Source organism: Phocoena phocoena, chromosome 4, assembly GCF_963924675.1.
Source record: "Phocoena phocoena chromosome 4, mPhoPho1.1, whole genome shotgun sequence".
Classification (NCBI taxonomy): Eukaryota; Metazoa; Chordata; class Mammalia; order Artiodactyla; family Phocoenidae; genus Phocoena; species Phocoena phocoena.
Window position 1 is genome coordinate 135,745,931 of NC_089222.1, and position 16,421 is coordinate 135,762,351.

Consider the following 16,421-nt stretch of genomic DNA (forward strand, 5'->3'; position numbering starts at 1 on the left):
TCTGAGCTTCCGCTGCAGGGGGCGCGGGTTTGATCCCTGGTCGGGGAACTAAGATCCCACATGCCGCGCATACCGCACAACGCGGCCAAAAAAAAAAAAAAAAAAGATGTGGGAAGCCTTGCATGATCTAATCCTGGAAATTCACAACACACCTTAGCGTATAAATGGTGAGAAGCCTTTCCATAAGATGCCCTAGTTTGTCAATTTTACTTGACCATGTTACTTTGTTTTTGTAACACTCACTAATGTTCTTCACAGTGGCTTTTGGTAAATGAGACGAGGGGCTAGTGTAGTTGGGAATTCCCTGGTTTGGAGATTTAAAATTGAGTGGCGTGTCAGATGGCTGCATTGTGGAGCTTAAGTTAGTCTGATATTCCCTTAGCTGCAGCCAGTCCTCCCATAGTCACTAACCCCAGTGACGTTTGTAGTAGGCATTTTGTTCACTTGTCAAGTTCTTTTTGTGCACTGACATAGCCACAGAAGGCATTACAAGCATGTACAAAGGAGACTATGTGCCCCAGTGTGTTAGGTGCTGGGAAGGTTCACTTCTATGAAGTGGTTGAGAAGAAACAGGGTGGACTTGTGTGTTATGCATTTATTAGCATTCAGAAGTCTTGGGCTCTTTTCAAACAGCCCTGGAGGCCGTGAAACGTATCTGTAATTTTGGTGGGGCACTGGTTTGACTCCTGAGGTTGATATGTTGAGAGCCAGTTTTTTAACTGGCTAACGAGTGAGCCCTAGATGCCCTGCATGAATCCACATTGCATTGTGGTCCTGTTGGTTTTAAGTGTTTGTTGCTTTTACATTTTGTGGGAAGAAATGGTATATCCTAGTGGCATTCCTAGGTCTCAGGATGGTTCTTAGGATCGTTGTGGTTCTTGATCTCAAGGAGTTTTCACTTGAATTAAAGACATGACTGCATATGGCTAACCTAGGCACCAGCCAAGGGGCTGTAAGTGCAGGGGCCCAGCACAGAACCGTCCCTCTGACCGAGGCTGACAGCCAGGCGTCTCTCTTGCACTTCCATCATGTTGAGTGACTGCCTCCCATCTCACCTCCTTCCCCCGAATCCATACCCCTGCTACACACATGCCAAGCAGGCCTGCCCGAAAGAAGAATGGACTGAGAGAGTGCTTAGGGTAGGAGAGATAGTGCTACTTTAGGGTTATTTGGGAAGCTTTCCAAAAGGAGGAGGTGGTACCTTGAAAATGGTACCTGGTGTTTATTATTATATCAAGCCTGTTACCAGTTTATGCCAAAAAAGATAATCATTATATTCCAAATATTAACGTAGTCAGTCCTGACTTTGGGAACAGGTTACATTCCAGGAATTTGTAAGTTTATTGTTTATAACTGGGAACCTGTTTTCCCATTGGAACAACTTGATGGTTAAGTTCCCAGGCTGATCCACAGAAACTTACTTAAACGCATAATCTCTGAGGGTCAATAGAATTGGACGAGTCATTTATGTCCCCTAGTGACAGGGAAGAGTTGACCGGATGCCCTCTTGCTGTTTGGGCCAGGTTGGGATGGTTGGGAAGTTTGGGTCTTCGGACCGTTTTTCCCGACAGAGGCTTCTGGCCTCACTCACCACCCATTTCACGAGGCAGCGTCTGTGAACCACTGGAGCATGATTAGGAGCTGGGGGTAGAGTGGGGGGTTGGGGGTGGGGAATGGTCTTAGAGGGGCTGGGATTTATTCTCAGCTCTGGATTTGCTTTGGTCTCCTGGGGGCCCCCCCAGATTATCTTTCCTTTGTGCTTTCACATGCTCACCTTCGTACCCTCATCAACTCTCTGGGAAAGGCAAGGTGGTTGTTGTGGAAAATTCTTTCTGTATTCCTTGGTGTCTAAAAGGGGACAGTGTTACACAGGCAGAAGGGAGTAAGTGCTCATTTAGACCCTTGCTCAGAAGAGGCAGGTTTTTACTGAATCACAGTATCAGTCACCCTCTGCCAGAACTGCCTTAGCATCTTCCTCCAGGGCTGCACAGACTGATTTAAGGCTCTCTTTCCACTAGATGGGGCTGGACTGAGACTAAGAGGGATTTCTGGTGCAGGAGAGGGAACCTTAGAAGAAACCGTAGTCTATAATGCAGCGATGGGCTTGTGCCTGTTTGTAAAAGGATGCCCCAGATTGCTTTGACTGTTTTTACCACCTCTGCTTTCACTGCAGTGCGATTGGGCTGACTTCAGAATGTGTGTGTATGAGAACTCTTAAGTAGTGAAGGAGGTTTTTCTTGCCTGTTTTGTCCCTCCTTTGTCTGTTCTCATGTGTTTAAAATGTGAATAGGTGCTTATAGCAAAGATCTGCGGGCCTACATATAAGACACCCTTCTGTTTACGGGTAAGCAGAATGATAAAAATAACTGGCTCTATGGTGAATCAGTGGAATTTTACTGACTTGCTCTCCAAATGTGTCTGCAGCTAACTCCAAGAGTGCTGGCACCCTCTCTAGAGGAGATTGATTCTCCTCTGTAGTTTTCCCGTTAGCTAACGTTTCTATGTTCTTGTGCTTTCCTGCCAGCATTAAGTCCAGGCCCGCATCCTGACCCCATTCTTGTGTGTAGGTGCTTCACGATGGGGTTTCAGGGCAGGGCTGCTGTGGCCTTGGAGGTTTCCTTTTAGTGGCAGTGTCCCAAGATTTGTAAGAATTCTGCAGCAGGTTTGGTAGTTTTTAAAATGTATGAGACCCAACGGATTTTAAAAAAGGAATGGGGCTTTTCCATGCAGAGGCTGTCTTGGTTTTAAGGAGAATAATTCACTGCTTCAGTGAAGCCTGAATCCAGCAAGGTTTAACCGATACAGTCTAGGAACTCGCATTCAAACGGATCTGTTTCCTATGTTCCAAAAGGCTTGAAGAGGCTTCCTGGCTACAAATCCCTCTCCTCTCCCTCCCCCACCCCACTCACGGGGAGCCACTGAGCGCTTCAGTGGAAATTTCCACTCATCTGCGAGGGGGAGGGCGAGGCTGTGAGTGAGTGTGTGACTGAGAGAGACAGACAAAGAAAACTCACATTCAAGCAGGCACTTTCTATGGACAACTTGTAACTGTAGGGTGAAGACGGAAGTGAAATAAAAACCAAATAGAACCTTTAGCGTTTAGGTGCATTGCAAGAAGCCACTCGGGTGGGTGAGGGCTGGCAGGCTGCAGAGCCTTGTGTCAGGAGGCCACTGAGTGGTTTGCTGGTCTTGTTGCCTAGAGAGGAGGGCAGAAAGGACGCCGAGGGCTGCTGGCTCCCTCGAGAAGCTGAGCTGGGGATGGAGTATGCTTGGTGGCACTGGGCTCAGTCTGTCCTGGGCAAGCCCTTTCTCTGGGTCTTCTCAGATCTCTTTGGGGTTTCAGTCATGTAGTGGAGAGTTTTGTAGTGCGTGTCTTAAGAAATATAGAAAGGGTTAACTGTCACCTTCAAGACCACGTGGGCAGTTCTGCCTACGAGATGGTTCCCTGTTCCTCCAACTTTTGAACATGGGACTGTGATGAGAAATGCACTAGTGTACTGAACCTTTTTTTGTCCTTTCTCTCCTTGCCGGTATCCATCATTTCCTTGCTTCTACTTCTGCAGCGTTGGTGTCACCTAAAATCCAAGTGCTTTTCTATAGAAAAGAGAGAAGCTGATGTCTACCTTGCGGATGAATTGATTCTATAATGAGAACCACATGTGGGACAAAACACCTTGAAATGTCAACATCACTGGGTTTTGTGCTGAAGGCGAGAGCAGTGCTACCCTGGCTACCTGGTGTGCAGAACCATTTCACTGGTGCTACTGAACATGTAGTTGGAGGTGCTGGGAATGTAGACTGTAATTAGATTTGAGATTGCTAAACTGGATTTTTCCAAAATGATTGGTTCATATATTGATTTAATCACTGATTAGAGTAAATGTGGAGAATGGAAAACTGGCTATTTGGAGAACTTGATTTTTTTTTTTTTCCTTATTTGAATGTCAGCTTTTGGGCATGTCTAGGCAGTTGTAATTATAGTCATAATTGTAAACTACCTTGAGTGAGGAGCTTATCCCGAGAATGGAGATACGAGTCTACATGTTAGACGTGTTACAACGTTTGGTCTTGTGTTTTGATTCTGCGTAGCTAGGTTAGGGGAAGAAGCAAACATTGTTATCTCATTGTGGGATAAAGGTGGAGCAGATTCCTCTGGAGATACCGAGCCCCTCTTTTGGCCCCCTTCCTTGAACAGCAGCTCGTCTGTATTTCAGAATGGCTTCTCCACGGCAGATTTCAGTGGGATGTAGGGAGTTCTGAGGTTGTTTTGTCAACCTAATTCCTATTTTTGCAGGTCTGTTATGGACCTGTGTTGTCATGGGAAAGGGATCTTTGCAGGCATCAGAAGCTGCCCAGACCTACAACTCCAAGTAGGCTGTTTCTGGGCTTCACTTCTCGTTGTCATTCCTTAGGTCACCTGTGGTTAGAAAACCCCACTAATGTGTACAAAATAGGTAACTAACAAGAACCTGCTGTATAAAAAAATAAATAAAATGAAATTCAAAAATTCAAAAAGTAAAGAAAAACCCAGTAGCTAGGAGTCAGGTGTCCATGACCGCCGCGTCATTTCCACAGTCTCCTGCGGGACTGGGAGATGTGTGCAGGTCTTGGAAGCCTGGGTTTCTGCTAGCACTGTGGCCCTTGTGACTTCTCTCCCCAGCTGAACTTAATGTTCCAGGGGGTCAAGGCCATGTGTACCTCATCTTTTTAGTCTCCTGAGGTTTGCCCATAGTAGATGTTCATTGATGGTTAAGTTTGTCCAAGATAAATCAGTGAGAAGAAGAATATATCCTGGCAGTAACCAAGAATTGGTCAGTGCATCTCTGTGTGGGAAAGCCTTAAAGGACTATTGACCTGTGTGCTTGGGCCGCTAAGGCAGATAGAGATTGTCCTGGACTCCTGCTTGTTTCCCTCACAGTGGGGAGGGACAGCTTGGTTCCCTGGAGGGAGATGTGGAGGTAAGAGGTTAGCTATTATTTAAAATTAATTTGCCCAGGCTCTAGGCATGTGGGCTTCAGTAGTTGTGGCACACGGGCTCAGTAGTTGTGGCTCGTGGGCTCAGTAGTTGTGGCTCATGGGCTCTAGAGCACAGGCTCAGTAGTTGTGGGCTTAGTTGCTCAGCGGCATGTGGGATCTTCCTGCATCAGGGCTCAAACCCGTGTCCCCTGCATTGGCGGTTAGATTCTTAACCACTGCGCCACCAGGGAAGTCCAAGAGGTTAGCTTTTAACTGTGAATGTAAGGTTAGCTTTCAACTCTGAATACAGTAAGATCTGCCCATCTCTGAGCCACTCCTAGCCCCTTCTCTGTCTTGGTGGTGTTTCCTTTTTGTGGAAATTTCCACAGTGCAATAAGGAGCATGGGAGTAGAAGCAGTCTTGCCCACATGCGCCCCAGGCGTAGATCAACAGTGTGATAAGCATGAAATGACTGTCACAGCTGTGGCTGTGGGCACTAACCCATTTGCATCTTGGCCAGTGCTTTTGTTTGGGTTTGGTTGCTGGATGAGTGTCCTGACTGGTAGAGGGAAGGCAGAGTAGCTAAAAGAAGGTAAAGGCTGGAGGGGTTTTGGTAGTAACAGAGCCTCCTGAAGCCAAGCTTAGGATTCCCAGACCTTTTTCTAGTGCTTTTCTTTATCCTTGAGAAACCTTCAGAATGCCAATTGCTGGCTAGCAAGAGATGTAGTTGACAGAGTGGGAGCTGAGGGGTCTGGAGTCTGGATCCTGCCTCTCCCTTTGTGACCTGGTGCAGATCAGTTCCCTTGAAAGCAGCAGAAGGGGTTGGACTGCGTCGTCTTCACGATCCTCTCCCCCTTCACTGGGGTTCTGTAACCCAGTGATCCCAAAGTTCTCTGTGGCTTCTTATGTCCTGGAGTCAAAAGATGTACTCTTAGAATCCTGGCTGAGGCAGCTTAGTAACTGAGTGACCTTGAACTAACGACTTAATCATTATAAAATTCAAAGGGATAATGTATAGGAAACCACTTTGAACAGTGCTAGTTGTTGCTGGAGAGAAGGCTGCTGGGCCCACACCAGCACCCAGCACCACTTCCTCTTGCACTTCCTGAGTTGCCGCATGGAGTGGAGCTTCCACTTCCTCCTCCTCTCCCTCCGGAACTGTTTAAAAGAAAGTTCTATCTAAGACACTTGCCTTTATATTTCTGAAATAATATCTGGCCTCTAGTTTACATCCTTGGGTATTCTTTTTACCCTTATCACAAAATGGTATCCAAAAAGCTTTGGGTTATTTCTTAGCATTATTTGGTGAATGCCAGTGTATGGAGGATACTGCTCAGGAAGACTGCACGATAACTGATTTGTGGGCAGATGAGTTGCTTGTTGGCTATCGTAAACACACTCTCTCTTAGAAACATGTTTAGACTCAGAGGCTAGCCCACAAAAATACCTCTGTGGTGTAGAAGAATGGAAAATGGAAGAAGACAATGCTTGCTGAACCCCAGATATGGTATCTGAGTAACTTGAATACTTGACCGTAAAGATGGGCAGGCTTAACTCACTAGAGCAAGAGACACCTGTGTACCCTCTGGTGGGGGGAATGTGGAGCATTTACAGGGCTGGCAGTGGTAACTGTGCCCAGAGCATGTCAGGCCCTCGCTAAGCATTTCCCTCCATATGTTACCCTGTGTAATAGATGGCATTTCACAGTGCACTGCCTCCGGCTATCAGGGCTTAAAGTGGAGTAAAGCAAAAGAGGAAGACACTTCTAGGGAAACTAGACGAAAAGCAAGGAAAGAGGAAGGATCTCAGAGAGGACATATATGTGTTTAAAGAAAAACTGCTGCTATAGAATGAAGTATTGTGGGATGTTAACAGACAGAGGGTGAGGTCATAACTTGTCCATGGTAGCTAGGCAAGACATTTTGATGTATACTGGATGAAAGAACAAATGGATAAAAAAAGGGAAGAGAGATGCTGGAGGCCATGTTGAATGAGAGCATTCCCAGCCCTGGCCACCAGGCAGCCATAATTATTGGGGGTTGGAGGAGTGGGAAAAGTGCTGAGAGTTGACAAGGAGAAGGTAATTTAAGGTCGATTACACTTTTTTTTTTAAACATCTTTATTGGAGTATAGTTGCTTTACAATGGTGTGTTATTTTCTGCTTTATAACAAAGTGAATCAGTTATACATATACATACGTTCCCATATCTCTTCCCTCTGTGTCTCCCTCCCTCCCACCCTCCCTATCCCACCGCTCCAGGTGGTCACGAAGCACCGAGCTGATCTCCTTGTGCTATGCAGCTGCTTCCCACTAGCTATCTGTTTTACTTTTGGTAGTGTATATATGTCCATGCCACTCTCTCACTTTGTCACAGCTTACCCTTCCCCCTCCCCATATCCTCAAGTCCATGCTCTAGTAGGTCTGTGTCTTTATTCCCATCTTACCCCTAGGTGCTTCATACACTTATTTTTTAGGCTCTAATTCAGATCCTTACTCAAGGTAAGTAATCAATAATTAACCATTGAACAAATGAGCAGTTCTTAAGTTGGGTGATTGCTACTGTAGTGCCTGCTTTGTGGAGTAGAAATAAACAAGTAGAATTAAACCTTGGAAGATTTGGCCAGGTTGGTGTGTAATTTTCAGAGTAAGCCCAAATTGTGGTCTCATTGTTGAGCACACGTGCAAGTCAGTGATCAAGAAGTTTGCCAGGTCGTGGAGGAATTGGCATTTTTATTTCATTTCTTCGTTGTTGTTATTTTTTGCGGTACGCAGGCCTCTCACTGTCGTGGTCTCTCCCGTTGCGGAGCACAGGCTCCGGACGCGCAGGCTCAGCGGCCACGGCTCACGGGCCTAGCCGCTCCGCGGCATGTGGGATCCTCCCGGACCGGGGCACGAACCCGTGTCCCCTGCATCGGCAGGCGGACTCCCAACCACTGCGCCACCAGGGAAGTCCTTTATTTCATTTCTTGAAAAACCCTCGGCGTCTTCATCAGCTGTAGTTACTCCTCATCACCACCACTCTATATCGAGTCATTCACCAAGTCCTGCTCATTCAACTTCTACATACCACTTCAAAATCCACAGCTTTGTAGAGGTATAAATGACACACAAACTGCACATATATGTAAACCCATGAAATCACCACAATCAGGATGATAAACTGGTCACCCCTAAAGTTTCCTCCTGCCTCCTGTGATCCTTCCTTCCACTTATCCGCCATCTGATCTCCTTTCTTTCACTATAGATTAGCTTATATTTTCTAAAATCTTATTTAGATAGAATCAGGCAGTATGTACTCTTTTTTACTCTAGTTTCTTTTACTCAGCGAAATTATTATGAGATTCATCAGTGGTATGTATTAATAGTTTATTCCTTTTTATTGCTGAGTAGTATGCCATTTTATGGATATACTACAGTTTGCTTATCAGTTTACATGTTAATGGATATTTGTGTTATTTCCAGTTTCGGGTTGTTACAAGTAAAGCTGCTATGAACATCGATGTAGAAGTTGTTCTGTGGGCACATGCTTTAATTTTCTTGGGTAAACCTAGGAATGGAATGGCTTGATCTTAATGGCAGGTGTATGTTTAACTTTTTAAGAGACTGCCACACTGGTTTCCAAAGTTGGTTGTATCATTCTGCATTCCCACCAGCAGTGTATGAGAGTGTCAGTTCCTCTACATGCTCACCACACTTGGTATGGTCATTTTTTAGCCATTCTAGTAGGTAACTCTTTGTGGTTTTAGTTTGCATTTCTCTAACGACTAGTGGTATTAAGCATCTTTTCATATGCTTCTTCGCCATTGTATATCTTCAGTGAAATGCCTTTTCAAATTTTATGTCCATTTTTAAAAATTGTTTTTTTAATTAAACTTTGAGAGTTTTTAATATTCTAGAAATAAGTCCTTTATCAAATATGAGTTTGCAAGTCCCAGTGCATGGCTTGTCTTCTTATTATCTTAAGAGTATCTTTCAAAGAGCAGTTTTTAATTTTGATGAAGTCTAAAATATCAAATTTTTCTTTTATGGATTGTGCTTTTGGTGTCATGTCTAAGGAATCTTTGCTTAACCCAAGGTCACAAGGATTTTCTCCTGTGTTTTCTTCTAGTTTTCTAGCTTTGTGTTTTATGTTTAGATTTGGGTTCTAGTTTGAGTTAATTTTTGTATATGGTACAAGCATGGATCAAAGAGCTCATTTTTTTGCCTGTGGATATCAAATTGTTCCAGCACCTTTTGTTGAAAGGACTGTCCTTTCTTTACTGAATTGCCTTTGCACCTTTGTGCAATTTTGTTTAAAATCTTTTCATTTATGTTTATGAGGGATGTTGGTCTGTTTTTTTCTTTTCTTGTAGTGTCTTTGTGTGGTCTTGGTACCAGGGTAATGCTGACTTCACAGGACAAGTTCAAAAGTGTTGTCCTACTTTCCAGACCAATTTGTATCAGAATTGGTATTTTTTTCTTAAACATTTGGTAGAGTTTGCCAGTGAAACCATTTGTGCCTACAGTTATCCTTGTGGGAAGGTTTTTAACTACAAATTTAATTTCTTTGATAGATATAGAGCTATTCAGGTCATCTGTTCCTTTTTGAGTGAGTTTTGATAGTTTGTATTTTTCAAGGAATTTCAGTTAGGTTGTCAATTTATTGCAAAAGTTTTTTTTATGATATTCCCTTACCATTCTTTTAATATCTGTAAACTTTGTAGTCGTTTCACCTTTCTCATTCCTAAGTACCGGTAATTTGTATCTTATCTCTTTTTACTGATCAATCCGATTGGAATTGTATCAGTTTTATTGATCTCAGTGAACTAGTATTTGGTTTCACTGATGTTCTCTATTGTTTTTCCTGCTTCAGGGATTTGTGCTCTGATTTTTATTATTTTCTTTTTTGGTCTTACTTTGCATTTAATTTGCTCTTCTTTTCCTAGTTTCTTAAGGTGGAAGCTGAGGTCATTGATTTGAGGCCCTTCTTCTGGTCTTACATAGATGTTTAGTGCTGTAAGTTTACTGCTAAGTACTGCTTTAGTGGCATTCTCCAAATTTGATGTGTTGTTTTCATTTTCATTCAATTCAAAGTATTTTGTAATTTCCCTTTTGATTTCTTCTTTGACCCATAGGTTATTTAGATGTATGTTTAGTTTCCAAGTATTTGGAGATTTTCTCAAGATTTTTCTGTATGACTCGAATCCCTTTAGATGTATTGAAAATGAACCCATATTCTGGGCTCATTTTATGGCCAGAATATGGTCGTCCTTGGTAAATGTTTTGTATGCCCTTGAGAACCAATATGTATCTTGCTGTTGTTGGGTGGAGGGGTCTATAAATGTCAGATCCAGTTGGTTGAGGGTGGTGTTTGCTTCTTCTCTAACCTTGCTGGTTTTCTGTATACTAGGTCTGTTGATTACTGAGAGGAATGTTAAGAGTTTCCACCTATAATTGTGGATTTGTCTCTTTCTCTTTTCAGTTCTGTTAGTTTTTACTTTCTGGATGTTGTGGCTCTGTTATCTGTAAGTACACATTTAGGAATTTTGTGTCTTCTTGGTGAACCCATCGTTAAGTATTGTCTCTTTTTTCCCCTGATAATTTTGTTTTGCTCAGAAGTCTCCTTTGTCTGATATTACTGTAGCCACTTCAACTCTCTTTTGGTTAGTGTTTTTGCATGATATATATTTTTCTGTGTTTAACTTTTAATTATTTTTACTTGAATAACTTTCCCACTAGGCTTGTGAATGGTCACATGGGAAGTTGGGAATTTTTCATATGAGTTTTGAACCCTCTCCTTGTGTAGAACTACACAAAATGCCATACTTTTTCTAATAACGTTCTTCCTTGCTGAATTTGTTCATTTCTACTTTGGTCTTTCCTGCTTTCTGTGAGAATTCCACCTTTCATGCCAACACACCACTGTGAAATATTTACTGTGGACCTGATGTATGTTAGCCTGTGTTCAAGGTGCTGGGGATGTAGCAACAAAGTCCTTCTTCCTAGGGCAGTTATGTTTCAGTGGAGTGAGACAGACTGTAAACAAATATACACTGTGTTAGTGGTGATAAAGTGCTATGGGGAAAAAAATAAAGCATTAAGAAAGGGAGGTAAGAGGGATGAGGCTGGGTGGGTGGGGCAGAAGGGCTGTCTGACAAGGTGACTTTTGGACAAGACGTGATGGAAGTGAGGGATGAACTGTGTGGAACTAGGGTGAAGAATATTTCTGGTAGAGGCACAAAGAGTGCAAAGACCTAGGATGGGAATATACTTGGGAGAAGAGTGTGGCTGGAACCAAATAAGTGGTGTCAAAGGTCATCTGAACCAGCTGGAACATTGTAGAATTCTGAAATACTGTGCTGAAAACTGTCCTTTAACAGCACCATGGTCCAAACCAAACAGTACAAGTGAGGCTTCAACTTTTGCAATAGAGCATGGGTGGGGTGGGCAGGGAATAGAGACACTTATTCCTTTGCATCGGCATACAGCAAACTACTGATAAAGTTATTAAGACTGAAGACCAGTGAGCTGTATGAGATGTCTGTCTGTATTAGTCTGGTCTGAGGAGATGAATGTTAAATTCTTTCTGTCACCCAAGATTCAAGCAGTTTTCTTTTGTTCCTTGTCAGTTCTTGAATGTGCTGGATAGTCTTAGATGAGTCCCAGGCCTTTCTTAACCTTTTTCTAGTTTGTGAAGTATGGCTGATACTTACTGTCTCTTAGGTGCGTTAAGTCACTTGTAAAATCCTTTGGAAAATTAGAAGACTCATAGATGTTTTCACAGAAAGCATCAACTAATGGTTTGAAGAATTCAGTGGAGTGTCATGGGAAAGGCCGTAGGAAAGGGGGGTCGGGCACAGCACTACACTTAGGTTCAGCTGGTCAGCTGGCAGTTTCTGTTTTGACAAAGATGTGTATGTGTGTTTGTAGGTAGTTGATGTCTGTATGTGGAGAGGAGTAAAACAAAAACATAGACCAAAATAGTGGGATTGCTGTATTTCAGAAGGCAGCACATTCACAAATTTTTATTTTATTGCAGGTATTTCTTGGTGGATTTTTACGCACCGACAACAACTGTTGAAGGCATAATGGAGCATTTGTCTCGAGACATTGATGTGATTAGACCAAATATTGTAAAACACCCTCTGACCCAGGAAGTGAAAGAGTGTGAAGGGATTGTCCCAGTCCCACTTGAAGAAAAGCTGTATTCCACCAAGAAGAGGAAGTGAGAAGATTCACCAGATTTTAGCCTTCTATTTAATTCTCTCACTTTTGAGCACCATGGATTAATAACTGACCAGCCTGATCTTTATGTAAGAGGGTGCTTTCAGTGCCCTTTGATTTTTCTAAGGTACTTTTAGTTCTTGATCCCCTTTGCTGTGAAAAGTCGGGCAGTGGCCTCCTTAGAGCCACTTTGTAATATATGGCATCAGCGCTCCCTGCTCGATTGTGTTTCACGAATGTAATTTGTCAGTGAGGACTTTGCCCTACAGCAGCACTAACACTGCTTTGAAGAGCAAAGATTATAAAAACCACTTTGGATTACACGCTAGTCATTCAGACTGTATACCACCATGCAAAATAAAAATTTAAGACCATCGTATTATATGAGTAACTTTTGATCAGAGTGAAAGTCTGTGATTTTAAAGAACTTTTGCCTCGTCACCTCCCCCAGCACTGTGCCCCATCCAAAGCCTCACAGCTCCAGTCTGCCCAGAATGCTGGCAGCGTGTGGGCGGGGCTCCCGGTTACCAGCGCAGGTTCAAGACTGGGAGAAGCCACGGTGAGGGCAGGTGGGATGTGTCTGTCCCTTGACTCCTGGGCAGTCACTTTTCCTTTCCTCTCACAATTAACTTGTCCTTGTGGTGGGTGCTGCTCTTGGTAGAGGGGCGTGTGTGTTCTGTGGCAGTTGGTGGTGGCACTGCTTCCTGTCATTCCTCTGCCAGTAGCACTGCTTCCTCACTGTCCCTCGGGCCTGCAGACCTCTTTGGGGAAGTGGCCACCTTTGAACTCTGCACCTCCTCCCTTCTGCCCGTTACCCTGATGAGTCGGAAGCCAATTGCTGTTGAGTTGGGGATGCCCAAAGAGCTAGCTGGCGCCATGCCTGTGGCTAGTGGCATGCTGAGCTCTTAAGTTAGGGGGACTTGTAAGAAGATCCATCTTTTTTGTTGTTGTTTTTATTTGATACTCATAGACATATTTTAAAAAACATGTCCTGGAAATAAAAAGACAGGTTTTGCTTTGAGAGATTTTTGTTAGCAGGGGAAAAGTTGGGTTTGAAATGTTGTTGTACTTTGAGACTAAGAAGCAGCTAGTCTTAAAATTGATTTAATTAGGGTTATCATATTTAGCAAATAAAAATGCAGGATGGCCAATTAAATTTGAATTTCGGATAAATAACGAGTCAGCTTCCACATAAGTATGCTCCAAATATTGCAAGGAGTACACTTATAGCAAAAAATGATGCATTGTCTATTTGACATTCAGATTTATGTGGGTGTCCTGTATTTTATGTGGTAACCTTGGTATAACTCACATAAAGGAATAATCAATACCAAGCCAGAGACAGCAAAGCTGAGAAGAAAATAAAGTCAACATCCAGCATCCTGGCTTCAGCTGACTACACTGGCAACGAGACAAGTTACGGAAGAGAACCCGGTGGGTGTGCCTTAATGTGCCCCAAACCCTTGTGCCCTCAACCTACCGGAAAACTGATCTAGAAACCAACTGAAATTTCATTTCTGGTCAGTGCCAGATAATCTGTTCTGTGAGCCTGAATTTACACCACAGTCTGAGAATTCTCCTTTAAAAAGTTCCATATGTGGTCTCTGCCCCAGGCCTGGGACGCTGAGGACCTGGGGTCCCTGGCAGTGGGCTGGCTTCTGTGGTGGGTGAGGATGAGGCTTTTTGCTGGAACAGTCACTGGCATCTCCTCCTCAGTCTCCTCAGAGCTGGTGAATTGGAAGAAATTGACCAGCCTTTCCATGTTCCCACAGCGGGCCCCTGCACAGGGCATCCATCAGCAGCCCAAATGACAAAGCTTCTGCACACAAGTTGTTGGGGGAAGTGCCAGTTACTAAGTCGAATCTCTGCTTGTACTAATTACACAGTCAGATCATATTGAAGCCAGAGGGAGCCCAGAGATCTGGCCTCTGCCTCTTTTTAATGGTGAGACTGAAGCACAGACAGATGTGCAAGAGAGGTGCCCCGAGAGCCAGGAGGAGCCCAGCTCCAAACTAGTCCGAGGCTTCCTCTCTCCGGGATGCTGCCTGTGTCTCTGCCCTGGACGATCAGATTCCGCCCTTTGCTTATTCTTAAGAGCCCGGGCAGCATCCAGCTTCAACTTCCTCCAGAAGCAAAACTATTAAAAAGTCTCTCTGAAGAGCAATAGTTCAGTCAAGAGGGTCGTTAAGAACTGTACACTGGAAATAAAAGGGATAAAGTGGAGATTATCGGGGAAAATATGCTTCTTCCTGTTCATTAGGGATTTCCTGAAAGCGCAGGCTCTCAGCCAGGGCTCGAGGGATCACAAGCTCCTCCACCAAATGGCTTGGGGCTCCATGTACTGTCACTCAGGTGCTATCTGAGGTGCGTCTTGCGTTTTCCTTACAGTGTATTATGTGCGCGCCGCGTGCCATGTCCCGTGCTGCTGCGCACGCTTAATCTGTTGCCTCATTTAGCCCTTTGAGCGGCTCTGTGAGGGAGTGGTGTTATCCCTGTTTTCTGGATGAGAAAACAGACTCCAAGAGATTTGAACTTGACCCCACAAGTACCAAGTGACAGCTGGGATCTTGAGCTGGGGACCCTGACGCCATGGAGTCTTTTCCATCCGGTAGCACTGAGGTTGTCATCGTTCTCTCTGGTTAAACCAGGCACCTGGGTGTCAGGGGTGAGTTAGTGTCACTCAGATAGTAGCAGTTGTCCTCGTGTCCTGAGTGTGGTGCTGACACTTTCTTTTCCTGCACTTGCTAGCCCTTAGGAAATCGACGGGCTCCGTTGGGCATTCCAGGTCATCGAGTGTTCGGAATCCTGTGGCACAGTTTAGAGCGGCTTAGGAAGGAGGCTGGCTAAGTAGGACAGCTGTGCTGTGTGCCAGTTCCCCTCCAAAAGGAAGCTCCAAAATGAAGCCACTGTCCCTTCCCCCCGAGGCGCTGATTCATAGCTGGACCTTCAGCCACTAAGGGGCCCTTGCCCCCTTACAGCCTGTTGGGATGCCAGGGTTTGAGGAGGGCCTATGTGCAGGTCATCTCCGGGCTGCTTCTTTGCCCTGGGTCCTCTTGCCCAGGTTGGCGGCAGGCAGAGGTACTGTTTGGGTGGTTTGCCCCTTCAGTGGACGGTTATCAGTGAAGTTCTGGGAGTAGAGCATGGGCAGAGACAGTCCTGCGGGGCTGATAGCTGGGAAGGCAGAGCGGTGTGGGTGTTGCCACATGGGGGGTGCTGCAAAGGGCAAGAGCAGAGGACGTGGTCGGGAGGGGACAGGGAAGGCGAGACCTACAGGATGCGGAGCCAGTCCCATGATGTGATGGTGTCGGCAGATGGCACAGCACGTACAGATGCCTCGAGGTCCTGAGCTGGAGACCAGAGGGTGGAGCGGGCAGGATGAGGAATTGGGGGGCCAGATCTGGGAGACTGGATAGAAACTCCCGAGAATAAACACGAAGGGATAGGAGTCTGCTGAAGTGAAAGGAGACACAGAAGCATAAGAGGCCAGGTGTCGTGGTGAAGCAGCAACTCCAGAGTGCTCCCTTTGGGGGCCTCTTCCTCAGATTTGTTACCCTATTTGTGGTCCACTTGGAACAGGGTTGAGCTTCCAGAAATCCTTTTTTTTTTTTTTTTTTTTTCCCCTGCATAAGGTGGGCTCAGGAAGGTGGAGAAAGATGGAGGCTGTGGACCCAAGAAGCTAGTCCCAGGGGTGCCTTGGAAGCTGCTTCCTGGAGACGTTGTCAGGTCACAGAAGCATCTGAACCCAAGACGATGAAGTCCTGTCCCGTGGAATGTCCACAAGGAAGGACCACTAGGCCCAAGTGAGCCTTTTGCTGAAAGACCAGGTTTGTGTTGATTGAGATGAAATACCAATTAAAAGATAGAGGAGCACTGAAAGCATGAGCTGCGTGTCCATGCTTCTGGTTGAGTCTAGAAGAGGAGTTATCCACCCTGACACACCTGAGGGATACCACACACACCTTCAGCAAAAGCTCAACATGGACATTATACCTTTCCCCTCCTCACAACTCCCTGAGGCCAGTTATACCCGTTTTACAAATGGGGCACCCAAGTGCTAAGAGAAAATGAGTGACTCCTCCAAAGCTACCAAGGGAGGAGTTGGGATTGGGGATTTGAATGTCCACTTTGGGCACGCTGCGCCCTTCTAGAGGAGGCCTCTGCCAGTCCCTGCAGCCTGGGCCACACTGACTGACCTGGTACCCTGTGCCCTTCCTGTCCCACACCTGGACCAAGACCCCGGGCTTCATCACTATAGGAGGGG

General features: G+C 45.0%; 1 protein-coding gene across 1 annotated transcript in view; it reads left to right on the forward strand.

Annotated features, from left to right (window-relative positions):
• Positions 1 to 12,165, forward strand: part of MRPS6 (mitochondrial ribosomal protein S6) — a 63,836-nt gene extending 51,671 nt beyond the window's left edge. The window contains exon 3 of the mRNA XM_065877020.1: positions 11,976 to 12,165. Within this exon, the coding sequence (XP_065733092.1) occupies positions 11,976 to 12,165 (190 nt within the window). The remainder of the gene's footprint in view (positions 1 to 11,975) is intronic.
• Positions 12,166 to 16,421: the final 4,256 nt, after the last annotated feature.